At 40.5% G+C, this 26930-nt stretch overlaps 1 protein-coding gene across 1 annotated transcript in view; it reads left to right on the top strand.

Moving 5' to 3' along the window:
- The window catches only part of Pcca (propionyl-CoA carboxylase subunit alpha), a 291408-nt gene that overhangs the window by 94345 nt on the left and 170133 nt on the right, over window positions 1–26930 (top strand). The window contains exons 9-12 of the mRNA XM_057785910.1: window positions 8456–8534; window positions 14530–14632; window positions 16341–16435; window positions 19453–19603. Of these exons, the coding sequence (XP_057641893.1) occupies window positions 8456–8534; window positions 14530–14632; window positions 16341–16435; window positions 19453–19603 (428 nt within the window). The remainder of the gene's footprint in view (window positions 1–8455; window positions 8535–14529; window positions 14633–16340; window positions 16436–19452; window positions 19604–26930) is intronic.

Raw genomic sequence — 26930 nt, 5'->3', positions numbered from 1 at the left:
GGTTTATTGATCAGTCTTCATGAATTTGTGTGATTTCTATAGATTTTCTAACTACTAATTTATAGTTTTATTACACTGATCTTATAATCAATGCTTCATTTGTTTTTGTTAAGTCTTGATCTGATGCTGAGAATGTAGTCTATTTTACAGAAGATTCTATAGGCCACTGAGATGAATGAATATCCTATTTCTATTAGATGAAATATTCTGTATTCATCTGTTTAGCTCATTTAATCTGTGGTGTGTTTATATCTGAGTTTTCTTTGTTGAGCTCTAATTTTGATGACCTAGAGGTGAGAATAAGGTATTGAAGTAAATCATTAATACTGTAAAAGTACCTATTTAATTTTTATGTTTGTTAATGCTTGTTTGTGAAATTGGGAGCCTGTGTTTGGTATATATGCATTTACAGTAGTGGCTCTTCTTGATTAAGTAATTCCTTTTATTAGTATATGGTAACCTTATCTATTTCTTCTGACTTTTGATTGCAAGTTTACTTTATCAGTCATCAGAGTAGCTATGCCACCTTGTTTTCGAGTTCTTTTTTTTTGTTGTTGTTGTTTTGTTTTTTTCGAGACAGGGTTTCTCTGTAGCTTTGGAGCCTGTCCTGGAACTAGTTCTTGTAGACCAGGCTGGCCTCGAACTTACAGGGATCCGCCTGCCTCTGCCTCCCGAGTGCTGGGATTAAATACGTGCGACACCACTGCCCGCCCTTCTTTTCGAGTTCTGTGCATTAGTGATAGAATTCTTTCCATCCTTTAACTGTCAGTCTTTGGTGGAATCTTTAGCAGTAAAGCATGTTTCTTGGAAACAAGAGAAAGCTGAATCTAGTTTTCTAGTCAACCAGTCTGTGTCTTTTACATGATGAGAGGAGACCATTTATATTTAAAGTTTTATTGAGAGGTGTTAACTGATTCCTATGATATTGTTTGTTCTTTACTTTTTCCTCTCAGTGTTAAGGGCTTTGCTGGTTTCATGGGTTGGGTAATGGATTCTTTACAACTTTCCTTTGCTTAACTGTTCCTCCCAAGAAGTTATTCTGTCTTGTGCTCTTGTAGTTAGAACTTTTTCTTCTTTCTTTTTGCATAGTATTCGAAGCATCTTCTGCAGCATTTGCTTGGTTGCCTTCAACTGCTTCAACGTATGCTTGTCTTGAAATGTCCTGCTTCATTGTCAGGATTAAAAAATAGCATGACTAGATAATAACAATCTTGGTTGGTGGTTATTTATTTACAGAGCCTAATATTTGTTGTCCAATACATTTCTGGCACTGAGGGTTACTACTGAGAGAACTACGGCTATTTTGTGTTTTTGCCAAAATTTGTCCCTTTAAAACTTGTAATATTGTTTCTTTGTTTTATATTTTGGAATTGTGTATAATATGTTGTAGAAAGGTTCGTTGGTTGTGTTCATTTGGAGTACTAAGGTGGCTCTTACATTTGAATGTTGACAGGCTTTCACTGTATAGCTCTGGCTGGTCTGGATCTCATCATGTAAACTAGGCTGCCCTTAAACTCACAGATGTCTACCTGTTTCTGCCTCTCTAGTCGCCATGCTCAGATGAATGTCTAATATTTTTCTTCTGTTATTTCAGACATTTAGTGTTTATCTCAGCCCTTCTTTTATCATGTGGATGTTCAGGTCTTTGCTTCTGATAAATTTTTGGATATAATGGATATATTTATTCATTTATTTTGTTTTTCTTATTTATTTAGCATTTTGTCAGTCTTATTTCTATTCCTGATGCTTTTTCTTCTGTTTAGTTTTGTTTATTGGTAATAGTGTTTATCCACAGTCCTCTTTTAAAAATTATTCTTCTAAATTTTAATTTTCATAATTGATGGTGTTTTTGTTTCTGCAAATATCATAGTTTCCCTGTTAAAGTTTTTTCATATGTTGCTGAATTAAAAACAAATAAACTATACTTCTGTCTTAGTTAGAGTTTTATTGCTGTCAAGAGACACCATGACCATAGCAACTTTTATAAAGGAAAACATTTAACTGGGGCTGGCTTACAGTTCAGAGATTTAGTCCATTATCATCATGGCAGGAAGCACAGTGGCGTACAGGCAGACATGGTGTTGGAGAGGGAGCAGAGAGTTCTACATCTGGATTATAAGCAGCAGAAAGAGAGAGAGAAGCCACTGGATGTGGCTTGTGCTTCTGAAACCCCAAAGCCTATCCCCACTGACACGTGTCTTCCAGCAAGGTCACACCTCCCTGTGAGCCTGTGGGGGCCGATTTCATTCAGACACTAAGGCTGCTGATCACCATCTGCTTTGCCGACTTTCCCTCTGTGTTGCTGCCTTCCTAGCTACACATTTAATTCATTTGCTCGTTTTCAGTTCTCTGTGGTGTCATGGCCATTTTTACAAGATGATGTTTGAAAACTCTGTCTAGTGTTGTTCCTGTTCCTGTGTTTGAATTTGGTAGTTTGGGTCAGTCGTGTGCCTTGCTTCTTAAGGCTCCTTAATTTCTATATTGGGTGTTTGGTTCACTGTTTTTGGTTTTAGGAGGAATCTCTTTAAAGTAGCCTGCTCTTTTTGGTTTAGTTTTTGCTTTCCAAGACAGGGTCTATCTGTGTAAATGACTTTGCCGACCAGGCTGACCTTGAAATGATGGGTAATCTTTGCTTCCCTTCCCTGATGCTGAGGTCATAAGCACACGTTCTACACCCACAGAACAGATTATTTTTGAAGGCTCAATTCTTAGTTTACTTTTAAAAGTGGCATGTTTCTTATTTGTGTTAAGGAGCTGTGCAGCTGACGCAGGCTTCTCTTTACTTCTCTGCATGGTGCAATTCCTTTTTGCTCTTTGCTTGGTATTGCTTCATTTCCTTCATGAATTTACAGTGTACGTTCTCCAGTATTCTCTTTAGGATAAAACCCCCATTTTCTTATTCTAACTCTGGTCTCCATTGGCTCCATTGGCAGCCTCTAGATTGCGGTCTTACCTAGAGGTTCAAGTCATGGTCAAATAAGGAGATTTATTGTAGTACCTTCTACATCAGGGCCTGGGTAGGCCAGCAATGGCTGTCTCATGCTGGACAAGCAGAGAACACATGTGTGCTGGCTGCCTTGTAGTCCACATTTGGTATTGAAGTCCTGGAGCTCCCTGAAGAGTGGCTGGTAATTCCACACTGGACAGTCAAAGAGCCTGGACCTCGTATCAGTGGGAACATGATCAGCGGTCACAGACTCATGCAGGACAAGGACCTGGAGGCTTCTCTCTGGAGTGTGCTCCCCACAGACTCCAAAGGTGTGTCTTAGCCTGCTTCTAAATCTGTCAAGTTGGCAATGAAGATCAAGTATTAGTCTTCAAAAATGTCACAAAGAACATCCCTTCCCCCACAGCAAAAATTAACCAACTCTTAAGAATGGGCAGATTAACTGTTTTATGTTAAATGAACATAAAACAATCTGCAAAATGTAGCATCTAACACTCAATTTCACTGTAATTCTAACACAAGACTTTCACCAGGGCATTTCCTTCCTGTCTGGATCTTTTTTTGTTAAGGCTTTTGTTTTCTCCCCTGAGCTCCATTGTCCATTATCAGGCTCCATTCTGGAGCCCTCCTCTCCCTGCAGTATCTTTTCTTTTCTCTTTGAACCTTTCTTTAGGAAACAAAGCCCTTTGTAGGTCTCCCAGCTGTTTTAGAAGATGGCCTTCCACCCCACCAGTCTTATTTCATTGGTGAGATTACTGCTCAGTACTGCTAAATTTGGAACCGGACGTTTCCCAAGAAATATTTTGCTTTTGTCTTCTTTTTACTTTCCTTTCTCTGTTAGTTTTTATAGCCTATGGTAATTCAGTATAAGAAACTAAAGTTAAAACTTTATGTAATTTAGAAATGAATTACAAATATCTTATCATTTAGGTATTTTATCAGTTTTTAAGTTGTCTGGTTTTGCCCCCACCCCCCATTTCTCCCATTTGCTGGGGGTGTCTGATTATTTATCTTGTCCTGTGTGGGTAAACATCTTATTATCAGCTGCCCAAGAAAGGTGGTTCTTTGTGTAGTTAGCACCTGTACCTGAAGGGAAAGCTTCAAAGCCCTAGACTTTTCCTTATCTCCTGATTCCAACATGTGGTGACTCAAACTCTAGAACAAACAAGTCTTTGTCTTTCTCTTTTGTGACTGGCCACATCCAGATCCCAGCTGTCTGTCACTGGGGCTCCTATAAAGACCTTCCAATCAGTAGTCCAGTGCTGCTGCAAAGCCTCTGGAGTGACCTTAGATCACGCTGCCAGCTGACTTCCTTCCCCATACAGAACTCCTTCCCCATACAGCTGTCCTCCTATGAGGACGCCTTCATTGCCTTTGCCCAGGCTCAACTCTGAGCATTTAAATTCACTTACAATATCAATTTGTTTAGGGAAGTCCTAAAGGAAGAAAAGAGGAAAACAGGCTACTTACTCTAAGTGGCATGCTTCTCTGTTGTCATGTGTCCCTGAGTGCGTGTGGCTCACAAGTAGACACTATGTAGATTTCTATGTGAAGTTTCATTTACCCATAATTGTGCAGAGGGGAATTAAGGACTAGAGGCTGTGCTGCAGCTGGAGTGTTGGGGAGATTCCTGGTGTCTGTCCCAGATGCATCCAGTGGAAGTCTGCAAAGGTGAGGAGAACAAGGAGGGGCACCATGTGTGTGATCCCAGAACCAGGATGTTGGGTAGACTGAGGCCGGCCCGAGCTATGTAGGGAGTTCTAAGTCAGCATGGTTACATATTCAGATCCTGTCTAAGAAAACAAGCAAGCAAGCAAATCCAAAAGAATGTTGTTGTTGTTGGTGGTGTGTGTGTCTGCCTATCTGTGTCTATATCTGTGTGTGTCTGTGAAGCATGTATGCCTGTATATTTAAAATTAGAAGTGACCTCTTAGTATCAGAAGGGAGATTGCCTCCTTTATTGCCTCAGAAACTTGGTATATGTTGTGATGAGGAAGGTGGTTCTGTTTCATACAAATGCCAACTGAAGGATATAAAATTAAACAAATACATTACAGACAAAAGCCAAACCCAGGAGGGAGTTCTTTACTGGATTAGGAAACAAGAGATTGTTCATGGAAACTGCATGTCTTGACTAGGTAACAGAGAGTTGGCAATGACCATCATTCTTGTTGGTAATTCCTAATTTTTTCAGTGATATTGACTTTCACTAAATCCAGTTTTTAATTTTTTTCTCCTCCTCCTCCTCCTCCTCCTCCTCCTCCTCCTCCTCTTCTTCTTCTTCTTCTTCTTCTTCCTCTTCCTCCTCCTCCTCCTCCTCCTCCTCCTCCTCCTCCTTCTCCTCCTCCTTCTTCTTACCACTTCTAGCTCTAGGCATTGCATGACTTAACTTAGCTGGAATGGCTGGACACACTGAGATGACAGGAGAGGAGCTAGGCTGTTTTGTTTTTTTATCATCTTGTGGAATGGTTTTTTTTCATGGGATGATGCCACCTGAGATGTAATGACTTATCTAGCACCACAAATTGAGTGCAAGACCTTTATATTATTTCAGAGTGTAGCCCAGAGTTCATGTCACCAAGACCTTTATATTATTTCAGAGTGTAGCCCAGAGTTAATGATGTCCCCAAGATCTTTATATTATTTCAGAGTGTAGCCCAGAGTTCATGTCACCAAGACCTTTCTATTATTTCAGAGTGTAGCCCAGAGTTAACGTCACCAAGACCTTTCTATTATTTCAGAGTGTAGCCCAGAGTTAACGTCACCAAGACCTTTCTATTATTTCAGAGTGTAGCCCAGAGTTAACGTCACCAAGACCTTTATATTATTTCAGAGTGTAGCCCAGAGTTAACGTCACCAAGACCTTTATATTATTTCAGAGTGTAGCCCAGAGTTCATGTCACCACCTTCTGCCAGTTTTCCCTTTCCTTTCCATCGTTTTTCCCCAGATTTAATTAATTTTTATTCGTGTGTGTACTTGTGTCAATTTATGTGTGCCATATGTGTGCAAGAGACTTTGGAGACTGGAAGAGGGCTTTGGATTCCCTGGAACTGGAGTTGCGATATTTTGTAGCCTAATGTAGGTTCTGGGACTGGAACCCAGATCTTCTCAGAAGCCACAAATTCTCAACAGCAGCGTTGGCTCTGCAGCTCCTCCCAATCTTTTCATATTCAACTTTTTATATTTTTGTCAGAGACTCTTGACTTCCTGGGTTGCAGGTATTCATAGATCTAACCAGAGAGATCTTTGGATAAGAATGACTTCTCCATCTTATTTTCAAACTCACTAATGACTGCATAGCTGAGGATCAGCAGTTAACACTGAAAAGACTGCAGATTTCACAGTCTTCAGGGACGTGAAATGGAGGAGGGATGAGAATGCTCCCTGTCCTCTGGTTTCCTGTTGCAAGAAAGATAAGTGTAGATGGAACTGGTAAACATGCTCTTTCGGGGAAGTGGTGATGGGTCATTTGTCTATGAAAAGACCATAAGTTGTTGTAGATAGGGTTTTGTAGGCATGCCAGTTTTGAGTTTTTACATCACACTTTTTCACTTCTCCAAAGTAGACTTACATTTTTAAAATTTTTTTCTTCGTAGATACTCATGGTGGCTGTAGCACTGAATGAGACAAGTGCTGGCCTCCCTGCTTGCCTACTGTGAGAGTGACCACCATGCATGATGCCAGGCAGGGTGCAGCATGCAAACATGCAAAATCTTCTTCACTGGCCACCTGTCCCCTGCTGTAGTCTATACTTCCGCGAAATTGCTTCTGCCATTTCGTGAAACTTCCCTTGTGCCCACACCTATGTTCTGTTTCTGTAGCTCTTACTCCTGAGCATTCGAAGATTGCAGTGTTTCATTGTGTCACCTGGTGGCCCTTCTGTAGCACTGCCCCCCTTTCCCTGCCTTCCTCTGGTCCTTTGCTCTGTAGATTTCCAAGGATGAAATTATCTGGGCCTTTTGCTTTTTCCGTCTTGGATTGTAAGGCCCCAACGCACTGCACTTGTGTTGTTTTCAATCTGCTGCCCCATATAAGCAGAGCAAAGATATTTTAATGGGTTTAACTATGAAATATGGAAGAAGTAAGTGCTGCTTTAACTAAACCAGTGGTGCTGTTTTGTGTGTTGGAGTCAAAGGTCTGTGACATTTGGTCCCTTTCTTCCTTTTCCTGTAAGGTAAGGGTCCTATAGCTAGAGTTGAATGCTGTAGCAGAATCACAGGCCAGGAAGGGTCCTGTTTGGCTCCCTGACTGCTTCTTTCCTGAGGAAAGATAGCAACAGATGGAACTATTTGTGTGACTATTTCCACTTAGTTTCCAGAGAATCTTTTTTTTTTTTTTTTTTTGGATTTTTCGAGACAGGGTTTCTCCGTAGCTTTTGGTTCCTGTCCTGGAACTAGCTCTTACAAGACCAGGCTGGGATTAAAGGCATGCGCTACCACCGCCCGACTTCCAGAGAATCTTTAAAGAAGGAGACTGACTTTCTTTTGTTGGCTTATTTTTATTTTGAGACAGGATCTGAATACATATCCCTGACTGTCCTGGAACGTACTCTGTAGACCAGGCTGCCTTGAACTCACAGAGATCCACCTGCCTCTGCCTCCCTGCAGAGACTTTTTTTTTTTTTAAAGGCTATTTTTTTTATTCAAGTAACTGCAAATAGGAAATCAGAGGGGGAGCCCCAGGCCGGGACAAATACTGACCACCCCTCCCCCACAGAACGAGGGGAGGTGGTCCTACACCCCTTTCCCATCAAAATGGGCCCCCCTCCTCACTCTGCTGCAGCATCCAAGGGGCAGGGCCCCATCGTCCCTGGTGTGGGGTGGTTGGTAGCCAGCCTGCTGCACCCCAGCCCCCCTTCCCCCTATAGTGAGAGACTGACTTTTGCATGCATAGTGCAAAAGATTGTGAAGTGATAACTTGGGACTTCTCTCATGACAACCTGTTGAATGTATGGAAGTGCAGAGGTAGTGTCTGTCTCCATTGTTAGCATGAACGCTGGCTCCTCTGCCTTCCCCCTCAGCGCTGTCCTGCCAATTATGCTGATAGCTGCTGCGGGCATTCTCTGTGACCTCCATGTGGAAATACCCATGGTATTTGTATATGAAAGAGAAATCAATTTGTTATGCATGCAGGTGGCAGAATCACAAATTGTACGTGCACACGTGCACATGTGTGTGTGTTGTGTAAACCGCTTTTATCATTGGCTAGTTCATATTCTATTTCTGATTTTGGAATTGTCTGCCAAGTAATTTGATTTTTTTTTTGTTTGTTTAGCTTTTATTTCATTACTTGGGAAATATATTTATTGATACAACTGCTATTCTTCTAAAATGCTCATTCATTTAGATAGTAAGGTCATTACATTGGTAGTGTTTCTGTAACTCTGAAGAAAGGAACTTTTAAATAAATTATTGTCATCTGTGTTACTGAACATGTGGTCAGTTGTCATGTTCATACATCCACATGATCAAAGGCTGAGCATCTGTCTCCTTCTTCCCCGCTGTTAGGCTACCCTGTGATGATCAAGGCCTCAGCAGGTGGCGGTGGGAAAGGCATGCGCATCGCTTGGGATGACGAAGAGACCAGGTGAGAGGCTGCCTGAAGTACACTTTTGATGAAAATTGCAGTTACCAGAGTTTTATTAAACTGACAGGTAAACAGAAACTCAACGCATAATGGAGTAATTACAGTGACCATCTAATCTTTACTTCTTGGATGGCAGAGAAATTGATGCTGTGCAGAAATCTTTCTTCTGCATATTTTGAAGATAATTATCCTATTACAGAAAGGTTTTTTTAAAAGAAAACTATATAGCTCAATAAAAATTCAAAAAAACAAAAAGACCACAACCGCCTGTGGGTGTCAGCACTAAATGCACCCATTGAGCCAAGAATGAAATGACGTGAAGTGAGGAATGGGCTGTGCTGAGGAGGCCATGTGTGTGAAATTCTCAAAAATAAAATTCATTTAATATTAATAAAAAATTTTATTTTACATTGGTAAAGGGTTTTGTTTTTATGATTTTTTTAAAATTTAGAGTTCTTCTGTTTTCTTTCCAGAAATCACTAACATCTGGTCTTATAATTTACAGTATGGTCTAAAGATTTGAACCAAGTTTATTTAATCCCAATGTATAATTATTTTCATATTTTTTTAATGTGGAGGATACTGTTTTATTTCTGAGTTTAAAATTGCTATATGTCTTTTATATATAATGCATTCTGTTATAAATTTATAATACTTATTTTTTTTCCTAACTTCAGAAGTAAAAAACAAGCTGTGTTATATAATAAAGATTTGATTTTCCAAACGCACAGTTGGTTGAGTCTTTTCATGCATCTTCCCAGCAGCTGGGACCTCTTTCGTTGTAGCATTTTCCATCTAGATTATGTAAGCTTGTGCTTTGGAAGTCCTTTGTTGAAGAGTTCCTGGAGGGTTATCCTGTCAGAGAACCCCAAGTCTCCAGTGGCTCAGCCATCACAGATCTCAATTCAGATCCTCATGATTGCATGACAAGGATATTGGTGACCAAGCCAGCTCTCTACTCTCCCTTGGCTTTAGATTGGGCTGCATTAGTCAGTCCTTTCTGACTGCTATTCATGTCACCGATACATTACTTTTCCTAAAAATTTATTTACCTCTGTAAGAATGACAAGAAAAAAATTGGTCAAGAATAACAATGCCCTGGTGAAGAAGTTTGTGGGCAAGGTCCAAAGGGAGACGCTGCAAGGCCAAGTTTAGGGTGAGCTCAGCAGCCTAGCCAGCCTGATGACACTGTGTATTTACACAAAAAGAGTTCTCCACCAGAGCTTACTGCCCCATCTGTGATGGCTGAGCCACTGGAGACTTGGGGTTCTCTGACAGGATAACCCTCCAGGATCTCTTCAGCAAAGGACTTCCAAAGCACAAGCTTATGTAATCTAGATGGTGAGCAAAAGTTTGACACTGGATGTGATGATGGCTATTTTTGTTTAAAAAGCTGTTACATCCTCTGAAAACATAAAACCAAACACAAACACAAAAATGCAGAGGAATTTAGAGAATGGTCCCCTGACCCTAGACAGTCTCCATCGTGGTGCAGTTTTAAAGCCACTGCACACTTGTCTGTCTCCTCCTCTCCTGTCTTCCTTTCTGAAGAAGAAACTCCTTTTTGCATAATCTACAAATATTTTCTATTCTTTGGACACAGGTACAAAAACATGTTATCAGGTACCTTGCTTGACAAGTGATAATCATTTTTTGAATCAATAATGGAAAGTAAGGAGGGTTGTGTTTGGTGTTGGTTGGTTGCTGGTGTAGAACCCAGAACTTTGCATGTGCCCAGCTCCTGCGCTGAGCTAAATGTTCACTCAGAGGATGTTCTCAACACAGCTTTCCTTTCGTTCCCAAATACACTTGTGATGCTTTCAAATTCTGTGTTTTATTTTGATGGCTTTGATGTTTTACTTTTGATGTTCTTGGCTTAAAAGTAAAATGAAGGATTTTTGTCATTACAGTAGTGGCAAACTGTAAATTGTTACGCTATTCTCTTTATGAATTATAGTATCTATTCCATCTAATAAAACTTTGTATGGTACTGAAAACAACAATTTATTGTACTTCCAGTTTTATTCCTGCCCACGTCTGAACATAACTTTCCTAAATCAAAGATACAAGGGAAGACTAAGAAAGCTTAAGACCTTTTCTCTGAGGAGGCAGAAGTGGGAGATTCCCCCAGGTCTGGAAATGTGTCTTCTAGTTCCCTTCTGTGCTATGCATTTCAAGTGCAGACATAAACACATCAGATAATTGCGTTTATCACTAGTACATGCACTGTTTTTACACTAAAGAGTTAGAAGAGACTGACTTTAATGTTTTATGGCCAATGCAAGTATTTAATATGAAGACAGACTTGGTTAGAAGTAAAGGTAAGTATATTTTATATTCCAAATATATAAGTGAACGGACAAAAATTTTCAGTTACTTTTAGACAAGTTTGAGATGTTTTTTCCTTTGAAATTGTTTACATTTACTTATTTACTTGTGTGTGTGTGTGTCTGAGAATGTGCACATGCTATGGTGCATGTGTGCAGGTCACAGGTCAACTTGTGTGCATCTGCCCTGTGGGTACTAGAGATCAAATTCAGGTTATTGGTCTTGGTGACAAGTATCCTTACCAGCTGAGCCATCTCACTGAATCCTAAGTCTGAAATCTATTTTATCTCTCTCTCTCTTTCTCTCTCTCTCTCATCTATCTATATCTATCTTACTATCAATCTATCATCTATCTATCTATCATCTATCAATTATCTATATATCTATCATCTATCTATCTATCTATCTATCTATCTATCTATCAATCATCTGTCTATCTATCTATCTATCTATCTATCTATCTATCTATCTATCTATCTATTATTTTGAGATAAGGCCTAAATATGTTGCGCTGCTTAGCCCAGAATTCACTATGCAGGCCAGGCTGGCCTTGAACTCATAGAGATTTACCAGCCTCTGCCTCCTGAGTGCTGGGTTAAAGGTATACACCACTATGGCTGCCTAAGTTTGAATATTAATGAACTGGCCAAACAACCCCATTTTATGTATGTATGTATGTATGTATGTATGTATGTATGTATGTATGTATCTCTCTGTCTCTCTCTATCATGTTACATTTTTAAGATTTATTTTACATACCAACTACAGTTTCCCTTTGCTTCTTTCCCCATAATGGCCACCTCTATCAAGATATCTCTTTCATTGCTTTCTCTCTCTCTCTCTGTCCCTCCCGATCCCTCATGGTCTCATCCCCCCCCCCAGTTTACCCAGGAGATCTCATGTATTTCCCCTTCCCAAGGTGATTCATGTGCCCCTCTTAGGGCCCTCCTCATTGCCTAGCTTCTTTGGGGCTGTGGATTGTAAGTCTGGTTATCCTATGCTTTATTTTACATCTAGTATCCACTTATGAGTAAGTACATTCTGTGTTTGTCTATCTGTGTTTGGGTTACCTCACTCAGGATGTATTTTTCTAGTTCCATTTGCCTGCAAATTTCATGCTGTCATTGTTTTTTACTGCTGAATAATATTCCATTGTGTAAATGCACAAAATTTTCTTTACCCATTCCTCAGTTGAGGGGAACCTTAGGTTGTTTTCAGGTTCTGGCTATTATGAATAATGCTGCTGTGAACATAGTTGAGCAAGTGTCCTTGTGGTATGATTGGGCATACCCAAGTGTGGTATTGCTGGATCTTGAGGTAAATTGATTCCCAATTTTCTGAGAAACTGCCGTACTGATTTCCGGGGTGGCTGTACAAGATTGCACTCCCACCAGCAGTGAAGGAAGTGTTCCCCTTACTCTGCATCCTCTTCAACATAGGCTGTCATTACAATTTTTGATTTTTAGTCATTCTGATAGGTTTGCAGTGGTATCTCAGAATCATTTTGATTTTTATTTTCATGATAAATAAGGATGTTGAACAGTTCCCTAAGTGTATCATGGTCATTTGAGATTATTCTTTCAAGAATTCTGTTTAAATCTGTACACCGTTTTTAAACTGGATTATTGGGTATTTTGATATTTAGCTTTTTGAGTTCTTTATATATTTTGGAGATTATCCCTCTCTTAGATGTGGGGTTGGTAAAGATCTTTTCCCATTCTCTAGGCTGTCATTTTGTCTAATTGACAGTGTCCTTTTGCCTTACACAAGCTTCTCAGTGTCAGGAGGTCCCATTTATTAATTTTTTTTTGTTGTTGTTGTTGTTTTTGTTTTTCGAGACAGGGTTTCTCTGTGGTTTTGGAGCCTGTCCTGGAACTAGCTCTTGTAGACCAGGCTGGTCTCGAACTCACAGAGATCCGCCTGCCTTTGCCTCCCAAGTGCTGGGATTAAAGGCGTGCGCCACCACCGCCCGGCTCCATTTATTAATTGTTGATCTCAGTGTCTGTGCTACTTGTGTTATATTCAGGAATTAGTCTCCTGTGACACTGCATTCAGGACACTTCTGACTTTCTTGTCTGTCAGCTTCAGTATAACTGGATTTATGTTGAATTTCTTGATTCACTTGAACATGAGTTTTGTGGAGGGCAGTAGATATGGATCTATTACATTCTTCTACATGTTGACATCCAGTTATGCCAGCACCATGTGTTGAAGATGTTTTCTTTTTTCCATTGTATATTTTTAGCTTCTTTGTCAAAAATCAGGTGCTTATAGGTGTGTGGATATAGTCAGGGTCTTTGATTCGATTTCATTGATTTATTTGTCTGTTTTTCCCCCCAATACTAAACTGTTTTTAATTATTATAGCTCTATAGTAGAGCTTGAAGTCAGGGATGGTGATACCTCTGGAAGTTCCTTTATTGTACAGCATTGTTTTTGCTATCTAGGTTTTTGTTTTTCCATATGAAGTTGAGTATTGTTCTTTCAAGGTCTGTGAAGAATTGTGATGGGATTTTGATAGGTATTGCAATGAATCTATAGATTGCTTTTGGTATGATTGATATCTTTACTATATTAATCCTATGTATCCAAGAGCATGGGAGAGCTTTCCATTTCCTGATATCATCTTCAAAGACTTAAAGTCCTTGTCATGCAGGTCTTTCACTTATTTGGTTAGAGTTACTCCCAAGATATTTTAAATGATTATTAGGGCTATTGTAAAGGGTGTTGTTCTCTAATTTCTCACTGATTTCTCAGCCCACTTATCATTTGCATATAGAAGGGCTACTGACTTTGTTTTTGAGTTGATACTGTATCCTTCCACATTACTGAAGGTGTTTATCAGTTATAGGAGTTCCTAGTAGAATTTTTTGTGTTGTTATGTGTACTATTATATAATCTGCAAATAGCAAAAGTTTGACTTCTTCCTTTCCCATTTGTGTTCCCACGATCTCCTTTTGTTGTCTTATTGCTCTAGCTAGAACTTCTAGTACTATGTTGAATAGATATAGAGAAGGTGGAACTCTATTGACCTGTGTGGTTTTGGGGAGACAGCTATATTTTTGGACTTCGAAGAAGCCACAGAGCTGAGATTCTCTTTTGTTCCCAGCACTTGTGTGATCGGCTAGGCCCTTCCACTTTTGTTTGTATATTCTAAGTTCTAAACCAAGTATATGTATGCTATGTTGTTTTTCTATTGTATTAAATACATTTACTTTTATGTGTATGGATACTTTGCCTGCATGCATGTTTATGCCCCACATTCATGCAGTGCCTGGGGACAACAGAAGAAGGCATCAGATTTCTCAGAACTGGAGTTGTCAGCTGCCATGTAGGTAGTGAGAGTGGACCATGGTCTTTGTGAAGAGTAACTGGTGCTCTTAATTACTGAGTGGTCTGTCTCTCAAACATTGCTAGTGTGTTTAATGGTTTATGAAAGAAGAACTGTATTCTTATTTCCATGGAAAATTGGTGATGACCAGGTCATTAAATAAGGAGCCCAAGGTCACAGAGCTGTAAGTGGAAGTTGCCACCTAGGCTAGTTTAGGTCTCTGTATGTCCAGTGAGTCTGTTCCCCGTTTGTTCTGAGTTAAGATGAAGAAAATACTGTTTTCTGTAGGGAAGACTATCTTTGATTTGCTATTCTAATTATTCTTTTTGTTCCACAGGGATGGTTTTAGGTTTTCATCCCAGGAAGCTGCTTCTAGTTTTGGCGATGATAGACTACTGATAGAAAAATTTATTGATAACCCTCGTCATATAGAAATCCAGGTTGGTACTATTCTAGATACCTTCTAATGATTGAGACTATGTTTATGCTAGGATGCTGGAATGGTTTTGGTCTGGATTGAAATGATATAGAACCCATCCCCAAAACACAACTGTCTAAAGTAAGTGAACAAGGCTAAATACATTCTACTATGGAATCATCCAGTCTCTTCCAAGACTGGATCATTGGAGGCATTTTTAAAAAGGAATAATAATATATGCACAAGATCTCTCAGGAAACACGGGCATCTGAAGATCAAGCGGAGTAAGTGGGTTCCTAGCCCCTTGAGGAACTAGTGGTGTGGCTGTATCCCATTCAGCACATTATAGTCCAAGTTTAAAATCGCTTGTCTTTCCCATGTATATGTGCTTTTTCATGTTTCCCAGTATATCATTTCATGTTTTTTTAAATGTTGATAAATTCCCCAAGCTTTTAATTTTGACTTTGTATATATGGACATCTTGCCAACACATATGTCTGTGTGCACCACTTGCGTGCCAGATTCCTTACACTTTTTAGAGCAAACAAGAAGACTATATAGAACTAGAGAAAACAAACACTTGATTCTGTATTTGAGTCTTTTTTTTTTTTTTATCAGTTTCAAGTGCTTTTTGAGATTCTTGGTTATTCTGGCTTTATTTCTTGGAGACTAAATGTACTTTTACTTTCTTGCCAACTGAGTTTAAATAAAGAGGCTGAGAGTTATTTTCAGGAGCTAAAATATTTTTAGATGTACCTCATGTAGCTACCTTGGAGTCTTAGACGTAAAATGCCAATCTGTTGGCATCTGATGCCTCTAAAATTTTCCTTTATTAATTGAAATGATTTTGAGCTTAGAAAGACTTTATTCCCTAAAAATGTTCCAGCCATATAGCCGCTGTTTATTGTATTGCTAACTCTGCCTGTTGTAAGTACGTTTTTTTTTCACCAGCTATGTAAAGCGTTAGATGCCACTTGTGCTGGCTCTCTGTAATGCACGAATAAACAGAACAGCAGAAAATGTTGCGCCGAGGCTGGATAGCTGCTTGAGGGTAAAATTAGTGACTCAGAGCTTCCAAAACAAGTCTGTGAACCGAAAATGCATGTTCAGAAATATCCGAACATCTCTGAATGACTCATCTTCAGCTGGGTGTCGTGTTTCCCCAGGGCCCCTTTATTTCTTCCTGTCACGGATGGAGCGCATCATGGTGTGCTGTGGACTCACTCCCAGCCACTTCTGTTTCTGTTCTCTCTAACAAAATAGCCGTGATAAATTTATCTGCATACAAATAACAGCATATTGGCGATAGATTCATAAACTATCACTTCCTGACTAACAGAAATTTGATAAGAAGCACAGTCGACAGGCTTGTGAGATGACAGGAGTCACTGCTCCAGTGGTGACCAGAAGGCATGGCCCCAGGCAGCACTGACATTTCTTTGCCTTCACAGTGGCTCCTGACCTTTTAGCCATTACTAAGTGATAATCCTATGCCCATCTGTGTGCTCAAAAGGCAACATGAGCATCTTTCTCCTCAGATATTTTTGCTAATAATATTTTACTGTATTCTAGAATTAAAAATATTTTTCTTCTGTTAATATCAGCCTAATGTGTGTTTTGGAAGCTATATGTATTCTCTGAGGTCTAGATATTAAAAATCAAGAGACGTTACACGGAGAGGCATTAAGTGGAACACACTCACTGGGGTTCTCAAGTGTTACCGCTCTCAGGTTCTAGGTGACAAACACGGCAATGCTCTGTGGCTCAATGAAAGGGAATGCTCGATCCAGAGAAGAAACCAGAAGGTGGTAGAGGAAGCTCCAAGGTAAGAGTCGCCTCGAGGGCACCCATGAAACTATCTGCTTTTAAACGTTTTCTAGATAAAATATAAACGTTACTGAAGACTGTTTCTGTGTTAATGATTCAGAATATGTTATTGATCCCCTCAGTACTCAGTGCTTAGAAATGAGAACACCCTTGAAAAAGGAGCAGCATCTGTGGCCTGTTTAGTTAAGGGCAGTGCAGAGCCTGCGGCTGTTCTTGGGACGCCCAGAGTAGACGTGCTCCTCATGTTAAGGAAACATTAATAAAGTTGGTCCTGGGCTTTCCCGCTGCGGAAGCACTTCTGGACACAGCCCTCGAGAATTTCTCGATTCTTCAGAGCTCCTCCGGTGGCTCTCAGCAGCTGCAGCAGGTTTGTGGGGCGACTTCCTGAAGCGTCGTCTTTCAGCTGATAGTACTTGGTGTTTGCGTATCCTGGTATTCCCATTGTTCTTAAACTCCCCGGGGTAACACTGAAGATGGTAGCAATACTTGGGAGGCAGAGGCAGGTGGATCTCTGAATATGAGGTCAACCTGGCTACATATACTTCTGAATCTCGAATTTAAGGTTAGACTGGTCTACATAGAAAGTTCTAGGCCATCCAGAGCTACAATAGCAAGATCTTTGTCTCAAAAAAAAAATGAAAAAGATAAGTAAAAATATTCCCAATTGAAGCAAGGCACAGTGAAGCATGCTTACAGCCTAGCATCTCAGAGGTGGAGGCAGGAAGGTCCCCATGAATTCAAGGCCAGCGTGTGCAGCATAGTGAGCACTAGGACTGCTGTAGGGTATGCTGCAAGACCTTGTCCCAAGAATTATAATCAGGCAACCCCCCAAAACTGAAAAGCAATACCCAGTTGAATGTATGCAGTTGTTTTGAATTGCCAAGCACTAAAATATATATCCAATTTCAACTTTAATCTTCAAAACCAACATACTTTAATATGATATGTGTGTAGTCTCTCAAGAGTATATGTGACTATGGGTAAAATTTAAATTACAGGGCAAAATTAATTCCTATTTTAGATATATTAGTTAAAAATGTGGGGTAGGATGGTGGTCTTAAAACATGGTACATAATCCTTTTACATTGCAGTTATTTAGTGTTGGGGGCGTCTACATCATGACTCTTGATTCTGTGTCCTGTGGCAATATTACCAATAGAATACATAGAAATTGCACTGTTACTAGGCAAAGTTTATGGTATAGGAAAGGATAAGACCAGAAAGGGCAAAACTGAGTAACTTTATCAGTGGTTTTCCAGATTTCTCTATGCCTGTAATTATTAGGACAGTGCAGAACTATATTTATAATAAGAAAGACCTTAACACCTGAAGCCATTGAATAATCCCAGCATCATCTATAGGCAATGATAGAAAGTAATTTGCCATTTTCTTATAAGGTAGACTCTGTCCCTAGGGTAATCCAAATGACTATCTAAGGCTTTAATCTAAGTATCAGTGTATATGGAATTGAATTATAATACTAGTGTTAATGACAACACAGGGTTGCGTGCAGCTCAGCCTTCAACTTAAGGAATGAGACAGTAAGGTGCCCAAGTCTTTGTCCGAAAATGAGGGATGGGGTAACAGATTAAAAGGATCGTTTAAAAAAAATCAGCCAAATGCGGTCTAGACCTTATTTGTATCTTGATTCAAAGAAAGCTAGTCTTTATAATGATGTTGATGAGGCAGCTGGAAATTTTGAACACTGACTGCTAATTGAACACCAACAGGTTGTAAGTTCTGTGTTAACAAAAATTAATTGCAAGCTAAACAAATGGGAGGGTTTTTATGATGATGAAGCAGTCCCTCGCTTCAAATTTACTTAAACAACCCCAGATTCCCCAGACAGAACCCAATGAATCTGATAGGAAAGTGGGTGTGTAGCATAGGCAAAGCAAAGGTGGCTTTCATAAGTGGATACACACCAAAGAAAGGTGCGACAAGGTCAGCATCCCATCCCATCATCAATATTGTACAGTATGTCCTGCGGACCTCATGGAAGGATTGCACCAACCTGCAAATAGAAATGTAGTTAATGTTGATTTCTCAGAGCCTTTCTTGTGTCGAACCAGATTCTTTAAATACACACACACACACACACACACACACACTTCCCTTTGTGAGAGAGTGACAGACAGTAGAGGTTTGTTCGATGCAGTTATGTTTACAAAGTCATTGTGGACACAGAATTAGCAAATACCAAGCTGTTTTCCCAAGGGGAAATACGGTTTGGGCTCCTTCAAGCCAAGCCATGGCATTTTCACATAACTTGTCAGTATGACTTACGTACCTGATCAGTATACCTTCTTTTCTGTATGTTCCAGTTGAAGAACACCCTATTTAATGGGAATGCAAGACTGCAACACATTTCTTTCTAGGCTTACCTAACATGTAGGCTTTCTCCATGAGACATTTCATAGCCATTGTGCTCTTAGGAGCCCAGCTAGCACCTAAGCATGAAGGTCAAGGGTCTCTCAAGCAGCGAATCTCTCCCCTCTTTCTCTCTCTCCTTGGAGATGACAACAGCTAAACAGAAGCCCTAGAATAGGAAGACAGCTTCATTTCTGCATCCTCAACTTTTGACAGCTTTCTTCTCCACTCCTTCATGTGTGCCTAAAGGTGCTACATACACATATGTGTTTTTAAGCGTATGTAAATTATGGCAAGTAGGCAAGTTTGCACATATAAATGTACGAAGAATGAGGATTGTACATGCCAATCTCCACTAAGTTATTTCCATGTACTTTTGGCTTGAAGCAACTCCTAGTATATATGTTCAGTTTTACTAGGTAAAGGTTAGTCGTGTATTTTAGAAATGAAGTTGTAGGATAATGGGAAAAGATGAAATGTTCCTTAAAACTTGATGTCGGATTGGTGAAAGATGTCACACATGACAGCATGTGCCATGAAACACCATCAGCTCCTAAACTGGTACAGAAGGATCTCTGTAGCAGCTTTGTGTAAGCCATAAAAGATCACCCGAGGCGTTGCAGCTGAGTGTTTGTGTATTTGTAGCATCTTTCTGGACCAGGAGACTCGCCGAGCGATGGGAGAGCAAGCTGTGGCTTTGGCTAAGGCTGTGCAGTATTCCTCTGCTGGAACTGTGGAATTTCTCGTGGACTCCCAGAAGAACTTTTACTTCTTGGAAATGAACACAAGACTCCAGGTAACAACACCTGTTTTTTTCCTCTCCTTGCTCTGTGTCCCTCCTCACTCATTCTTTATCTTGTTTTTGTTATGTAATAAAATTTAAAAATCAGAGCCGTAAACTTAAATGTTTGTTCTCTATACTTGTGTTGAGACACCTGCTAAGGAGATTAAGCAGCCCACTGATTTAATTTAAAAAATGTTCTGTGTATGGGTATTTGTCTGCATGTATGTATGTGCATGACATGCATGTCGTGCCCTGATGTCAGTCAGCGTATGTTCACCTGTCCCACCCACCTGACTGGGTGAGGAGATTAGGCCACTCCGCCGTCATCAAGGTAATGTCCCTTGCTGTTGTTTGAACAGTCACCCTTCTTTCCATTCTGCCCCATAGAAACCTTTCCCTTCCTTTGTATCTGGAAATTTCATCCAAACACTTGCTTGTGTTAGGCTGATGTATCTCTCTCTTTCTCTTTTTTCCTCTCTCTCTGTCTCTCTCTCACACAACATATGTTGTACACACACACATTAAAGATAGTTAAATTTTTATGTCATCTCTCCCTTCCTCTTCTTCCTCTAATCTGACCAAATCTCCCCCAACTCCCTCTCAAATTCGTTACATCACACCTGCCTGTTTCTGGGGGAGACTTTCAAAATTTTATTTCTGTTTATGTGTCGATAGTTACATTTTTCTTCTGACAATAATTATGAATTTGTTTTTTTCAATTACTTAAAATGTTTAAAAATCTATTATTTTTGTGTATCCATGATGTGTTTGTGTGAGGGTTGCATTGCTGTGTGGGGCAGAAAATTACTTCAAAGAGTAAGGATCGAACTCAGGTCCACCGCAAGGTGTGGTAGCTTGAATGTAACTGGCCTGAATTCTGTGGTATTTAACACCACCCTTTGATATAGTACACTCCCATTCAGCCACAATTCTTTTCTTGGGTTTGTTTGCCATGACTGTGACCCTGCCAGTTATCAAGAATAAACGAATTTTACCTTTTTAGAATGTGTTTGTGTGTAGGGGGTGTTTGATAGTAAATAGGACTACTGAATGGGATCATGAAGAACAAATCTTGCACTTTTCACAGTATTGAGGAGGCTTTCTTGCTGTCTGCTCTATTCTTACATAATCTTGGCAGGCCTGGAACTTGTTACAGATAAAGATACTTCAAACTTGCTGTGATCCTCTTGCCCCTGCCTTCGGAATGCAGAGATTATACATGTGTGCCACTATGCCTGAGAAGTCAAAAACAATGGCACTGGGTTTTGATCCTACTGCACGTACTGGCTTTGTGGGAGCCTAGGCAGTTTGGATGCTCACCTTACTAGACCTGGAAGGAGATGGGAGGTCCTTGGACTTCCCACAAGGCAGGGAACCCTGACTGCTCTTCGGGCTGATGAGGGAGGGGGAATTGACTGGGGGAAGGGGAGGGAAATGGGAGGCGGTGGCTGGGAGGAGGCAGAAATCTTTAATACTTAAATAAATAAATAAAGAGAAAACTACAAATCCTAAAAAAAAAATCTTTCTCTCTCTCTCTTTCTTTCTCTTTCTCCCTTCCTTCCTTTCTTTTATATAGAAACTTTTGTTCTCTTTTTAATAAATTTACTTTTGTTATTTTTAAACTGTGTGTGTGTGTGTGTGTGTGCATGTGTGTGCATGTATATGCACGTAAGTACAGGTGCCTGTAGAGGCCAAAGCCATGATATCCCTGGAGCTGAAGTTACAGGTGGCTGTGAGCCGCTTGATGTGCTGGGAATTGAACTCCAAGAGCAGGAAGTGTCCTTAACTCCTTAACATGTTTGTTTTTCTTCCATGATGAACAATGTTTTTGAAGCATAAGCCAAATCCTTTCTTCCCGAGTTGCTTTTGGTAATGGTGTTTGCTGTGGTATCTTGAGTGGGAACGTCTGAATTGGAAATGCTGATGCTGCCCTGGCGGACACATAGTTACACATTTGCCAGCTACCATGGAATATACGGCTCCTAGAGCAAGCCCTGGGGTAAACTCTGGGATTTAATTACATCTATTGGTGTTGGCTCACAAATTGTCACAAACTTCCACACTAATGCTACATGCTTATAGTCTGGGAAAGCTGGATGTAGGCAGGAGAAGGGCATATGGGAGCTGTGCTCACAGCCTGCTGGTCTACCAGCAGCTACTATGAAAAATCTACTCTCTTAAATTGACTGTTATATTATGAATGACTTCATACATCCATTCTGAATCAAATTAAAGATCATTCTGAATCGAAATTTTAATTGACCAGTGATGCTGCCTGAAACAAAAAATTCTTACATCAGATTATACTTGCATTACTTTTCCTATTACTTTCCTTGTTATTTTTTTTCTCTCTCTGTTTTTCCTTTTTTTCTCTTACTTTCCTCCTTCCTTTATTCTGTCATGTCTGAACCTTTGCCTTTTCTTCCTGGTAATTTTATTATTTTCTCAATGTTTATTTTATTTTATTTTGTGTGTATGTGTGTATGACGTATGTCTGTGTACCTACCATGTGAGTGCTGTAGCCTTCAGAGGTCAGGAGAAAACTGGAGTTACAGACAGTTGTGAGCCACCATGTGGATGCTGAGAACTGAACCTGGATCCTCTGAAAGAGCAGTAAGTGCCTGTTTACAGCCCTGTGATCCTTTTCAAGCACTCAGAAGTAGGAGAGATGAGCAGGAGCGAGTGAGTTGTGGACTTGCAGCACAGCTTCATGCTTGTTCTTCCCATAGCATTCCTGAATGCCTTCTTGCCTAAAGTAGTATTCTAGTGCAAATACCAGATATATAATTTTACATGACTACTGCATTGTGTCTTTTAACATATAGTTACTGTTTTGTTTAGAAGGTTTAATATTAAGTTCTACCTTGCATTATGCTATATCTTCTACTTTGAAGCTCTTTTATAAGGCTGCTGTTTGTTCTTTGTACACGTGTGTGTCTGTGTCATGTGCATGCGTATGTTTGCATGCGCTCACGTATGCCCAGGGACATGCACACATACGTTTGTGTGCACATGAGGAACTGAAATAGACACCAGGTGTTCCTTTGATCAATATCCACTTTATTTAGCAATATCCTCTTTCTGGACCCGGAGCACACTGGTTCTGGCTAGTCTCGCTGGCCAGCTTGCCACAGAACCCGGCCTCTGCCTTCTGAGTGGTAGGATGACCAACAGTTGCCTCACCTGCCTGGCTTTTATGTGAGTTTTGGGGATCTGAACTCAGGTCCTTACACTTGTGTACCAAGTGATTTGTCCATTGTTCCATCTCCCCAGCCTTCAAATGTTGCTTAATCTTTCTTCTAGTTGCTTTCTAAGTTTAAAACCTACTTTCAAATAATGCATTTTATGGTCAGAGACATGACTCAGTCACACAAGCATCATACCTGAGTTCAATCCCTAGAACTCATATGAAAAAGCCAGGCATAGTGCTATAGCATGAGCTCCTCCTCCTGGCACTGGGGAGGCCCAGGCAGGTGGATCCCTTGGGCTTGCCGGCCAGCCACCTTGGCCTGCGTGGTGAGTTCCAGGCTAGTGAGAGACTCAATCTTAAAAGGTGAGTAGTGCCCAAGGAGCAACTTCTGAGAGTCTTTGACAAACATGTGCTCATCCATGCACTTACACGTGCGCGCACACACACAGTCTGTACACACACAAATCAGAAGATGCAGTCTGACGTGCTTGCGGTATGAAAAGGAAGTCCTCATTAATTATTGATGTCACAAATTTTCTCCTTTAAAGTAATATTTTCTTCTGTTTTTAATTCTGCCTTTCCTTCTGTTTACTGTTTGAATCATTAATTATTCTTAATGATTCTCACTGATAATTTAGTGGTTCTGTTGGGCAAGAGAAATGGTGTTTTCGGACAGTAGCTGGACAAATACTTCTAAGTTTTCCCCCTTTTTCTTTGCATGCAAATGTGTGTGGTGAGTAAATGAAGCGGGTGTCTGTGGGCAAGCCTGTCAGACAGACAGTTAAGGTTTTGTTTTGCAGCTTTTATAAACCATTTTGCTGTCTTTGAGTTCTGGACCTTTTTTGGAGTTTTTGAGACAAGGTCTCACTATGTAGTCCTGCTGGCCTGGAACTCACTGTGTAGGCCAGGATGGCCTCAGACTCACTGAGATCCTTTTGCCTCTCCCTTCCTAGTGCTAGCATTAAAGGCCTTGAGCCAACATGCTCCACCAAGTTTTGTATTTCCAGTCACTTTAATATCCGAATTTGGATCTCTTGTTAGGTTCCTCAGGCTGCCTATCATTTTCTACAGGTCTGGAGGCTTGCAGATAGATTCTGTCTTTCTGCACATGGCCTTGCATTGCATTCTGTATGCCCATGCCCAGTCCCTTCTTATAAAGTTCCTAGACATACTGGAGCAGGGCCCACTCTAATGGCCTCATTTAAAGTACCCTCATCATTACAGTTCCTGTCTCCTGATAGATAGTCTCATTCTGAGGTGGTGAGGGTTAGAACTTCAAGACAGAGTCTGTGAGGGGAAGACACTCAGCCCTAGCAGCCCTGTCTTCCTCTGTTTATTCTCAGTAGGAGCTCTCCAAGATGGAGTCTAAGTTTGTGCAGCTTTTCTTGAATGTAACTATTATTTTCAAGGTGAGTTTGCAGGAGTCGTGTGCTGAGGGCTCCTTCAACATGCTTTTTATCCTTTATTCCTGTGGATCAAAAGTCTAATAACTTTGGGTCTTTATTTTGAAATTCCATATTCCCAGGAGGAAAGCCTTCAGAATTTTAATGGGGGTACATGTTAGATCATGTTCTAGACAAAGAGTCTTTCTGAACCTAGAGAGCAGAACCAAAAATAGTGGAATCCATTATCCTTCTAGATGGGGACTGCACAACGGGCACAGTGAAGAACCTCTGTCACGTGTACGAGGGCAGATTCCTCCTCTGTTAGTGGGTGATCATACCTATCTCTAGGATATTATATTCGTATCTTACCCAGGCATGGCTGACTCACGGGCCGTCTACAATACCTGCCCAGTTACACTTAGTGTATTTACTAAAGATATTAACAAAGCATGTTAATTTAAAATGGTATTACTTAGAGATTTGGAATGTGTACCATATGCCTCTCCTGGGGAAATACTGATGGAGTTCTGAGACTGTGTGCTCTGAGGGAGGCTTCCGCACATTTCAACACGCTGCTTGTAGCATGAGTCTAGTTAGTCTTAATAATAAAACCCAGAGGCAGATAGCGCGAGAAATGCTGAAAGATCAGAGAAGTAAAGGAGTCAGCCACCAGAGAGACCTTTTACCTCTACCGAATCCTCAGACAAGAGTGGGCAAGATCCTGTCTCTACCTCCTTGGTGCTGAAATCAAAGCTGGGAGTCACCACTGCTTGGCCCTATTTCTCTTTTAGACAGATTCAATCTTGTGTAGCCAGGGTGGCCTTCAACCCACAGAGATCTGTTTGCCTCTGTCTCCCCAGTGTTGGGATTAAAGATGTGTGGAGCCTGGCTAACTAGTGGCTCACTCTGCACTCTGATCTTCAGGAAAGCTCTGTTATAGCGCAAACAAAATATCTCCACAGCATTCATGATTTAGAATGCCAGACTTTATACTTTGGGCCATGTGATTGCTAGCTGTCAAACATCCCACTGTTCAGGAAGCGTGGATTCTGTTCTCATCGCCCTCCCTGCACAGGATCTGAGTGACGCCTCCGTGATCTGTCCTAGGATCCTCTTGCTATTAGCATGTTCACTTGTGCAATTACAGTTCGTCCAGCTCCTCTCCTCAGGAGGAAGGCCTGCCTTTGTAGCTACCTATTTTTAAAAATGCCTTGGAGACTATCAGATAAAATCAGAGTAAAGTCTGAAAAGTTCGGGTCAGGAATGAGTAAGCGGCTGTCATGGCTCCTTCGTGATTCAGCCATATACTATTATTTTAATCATGTTTTATAATAAGAAAATAAAAACCCTCTAAGTGACTTTTATGTTTACTTATTTTTTTATTTAATGATTTCTGACTTGTAATAAGGATGGAGAAGTGGAAGGGACCCCGAGCTCCCATCATTTAGCCCCACCTACAGTTGCCCTTCCTGTAAGTTCATGTGCAGAGCCACATATATCTATCACACACAGTCTCTGAGTTTATGTGCAGAGCCATATCTGTCTGTCTGTCTGTCTGTCTGTCTGTCACACACAGATAGTCTCTGAGTAAAATTTTAGACCCCATGTCCCACCTAGAACCATAGCCACAGAACCCCAGTCAGGATGGTGACATTGACACACTACTGTTATCTAAGGCTGTGCATAGGACCTACTGTTCATGGGAGACCTCACTAATGCTTGCTACAGTCGAGAGAATGTCTAGGTCAGGGCTATGTGTCACACATAACCATTCTTCCCCCCACCCTACTTTTTCTATTTTCTTTTGTTTTTTTGAAAGTGAGTCTCCCAGTGTAGCCCAAGCTGGTCTTGCATTTGGGATAATCCCGCCTCTGCTTCTTGAGTACTGGGGTCACAGGCCCATGCCCCCTCATTCAGCTCTCTCTTTTGTATCTTTTAATCTGGAACGATACTACAGTCTTTGAAAAGCTTAGGTCACTTGTTAAAACGGCGGGTTTTTATTCGGAGTTTGCATGTTTTCTCAAGCAGCCTTGGCCTTCTGCAGGACGGCACCAGCGGTGGGGTTGCTCCAGTGCATGCCATGCAGTGCCATGAGCATCTCTTTCCCCGCTCTGCTGGCGTAGGTTGTGTGGAGCTGGTAGTGCAGCGTGTCCATGCTGTCCAGACACCGGGCTTCCTATTGTCATCAGTGAAGTAGCTTATGGGGAGACTCCCTAAAGTTCTGTAAATATTTCATTTTAGCTATCTCCCAGAGTTTTAACACGCACTAACTTGACCATACTCCTAACTTCTCTCCAGTTCTATTCTCTCTGTACTAGCCATACAAAGAGGAAATTGAATCTTTCATTTAATTAAAACTTATTTTGAACAAGGGTGTGTAAACACTATGGTTTGGCACATAGTAGGTTTACATCTTGAATAGTTAAGAATGCCTAGATACTTTTTCACGTGAAATTGAAGTGTTAACAGAAGGGCTTTGCACTTGTTTCTTGTAGAATATTGTTTCTCAGAAATCATAATTTGATTTAAAAAATATATATGCATTAAACTGTTTATAAGATCTTTATTTAGTGTCACATTTATTTTACAAAGGGTAGATGCTTATTTTAGCAATGATTTGTCATTAAAATTATGTCAAAATGTCTTAAAATGTTGTTGCAACTGTAAACAAACTCATAACACACACAGAGCTAATTATGGATGCCATCTGTTTATTTTTGCCAAGCTTTTTTTTTTTTAAGAGACCATGGCATTGTCTGCTTAT

This window comes from Chionomys nivalis, chromosome 12 (genome assembly GCF_950005125.1).
Source record: "Chionomys nivalis chromosome 12, mChiNiv1.1, whole genome shotgun sequence".
Classification (NCBI taxonomy): domain Eukaryota; kingdom Metazoa; phylum Chordata; class Mammalia; order Rodentia; family Cricetidae; genus Chionomys; species Chionomys nivalis.
Note: the sequence above shows the minus strand (reverse complement) of the source record. Positions and strands in the feature narration are given on the sequence as shown.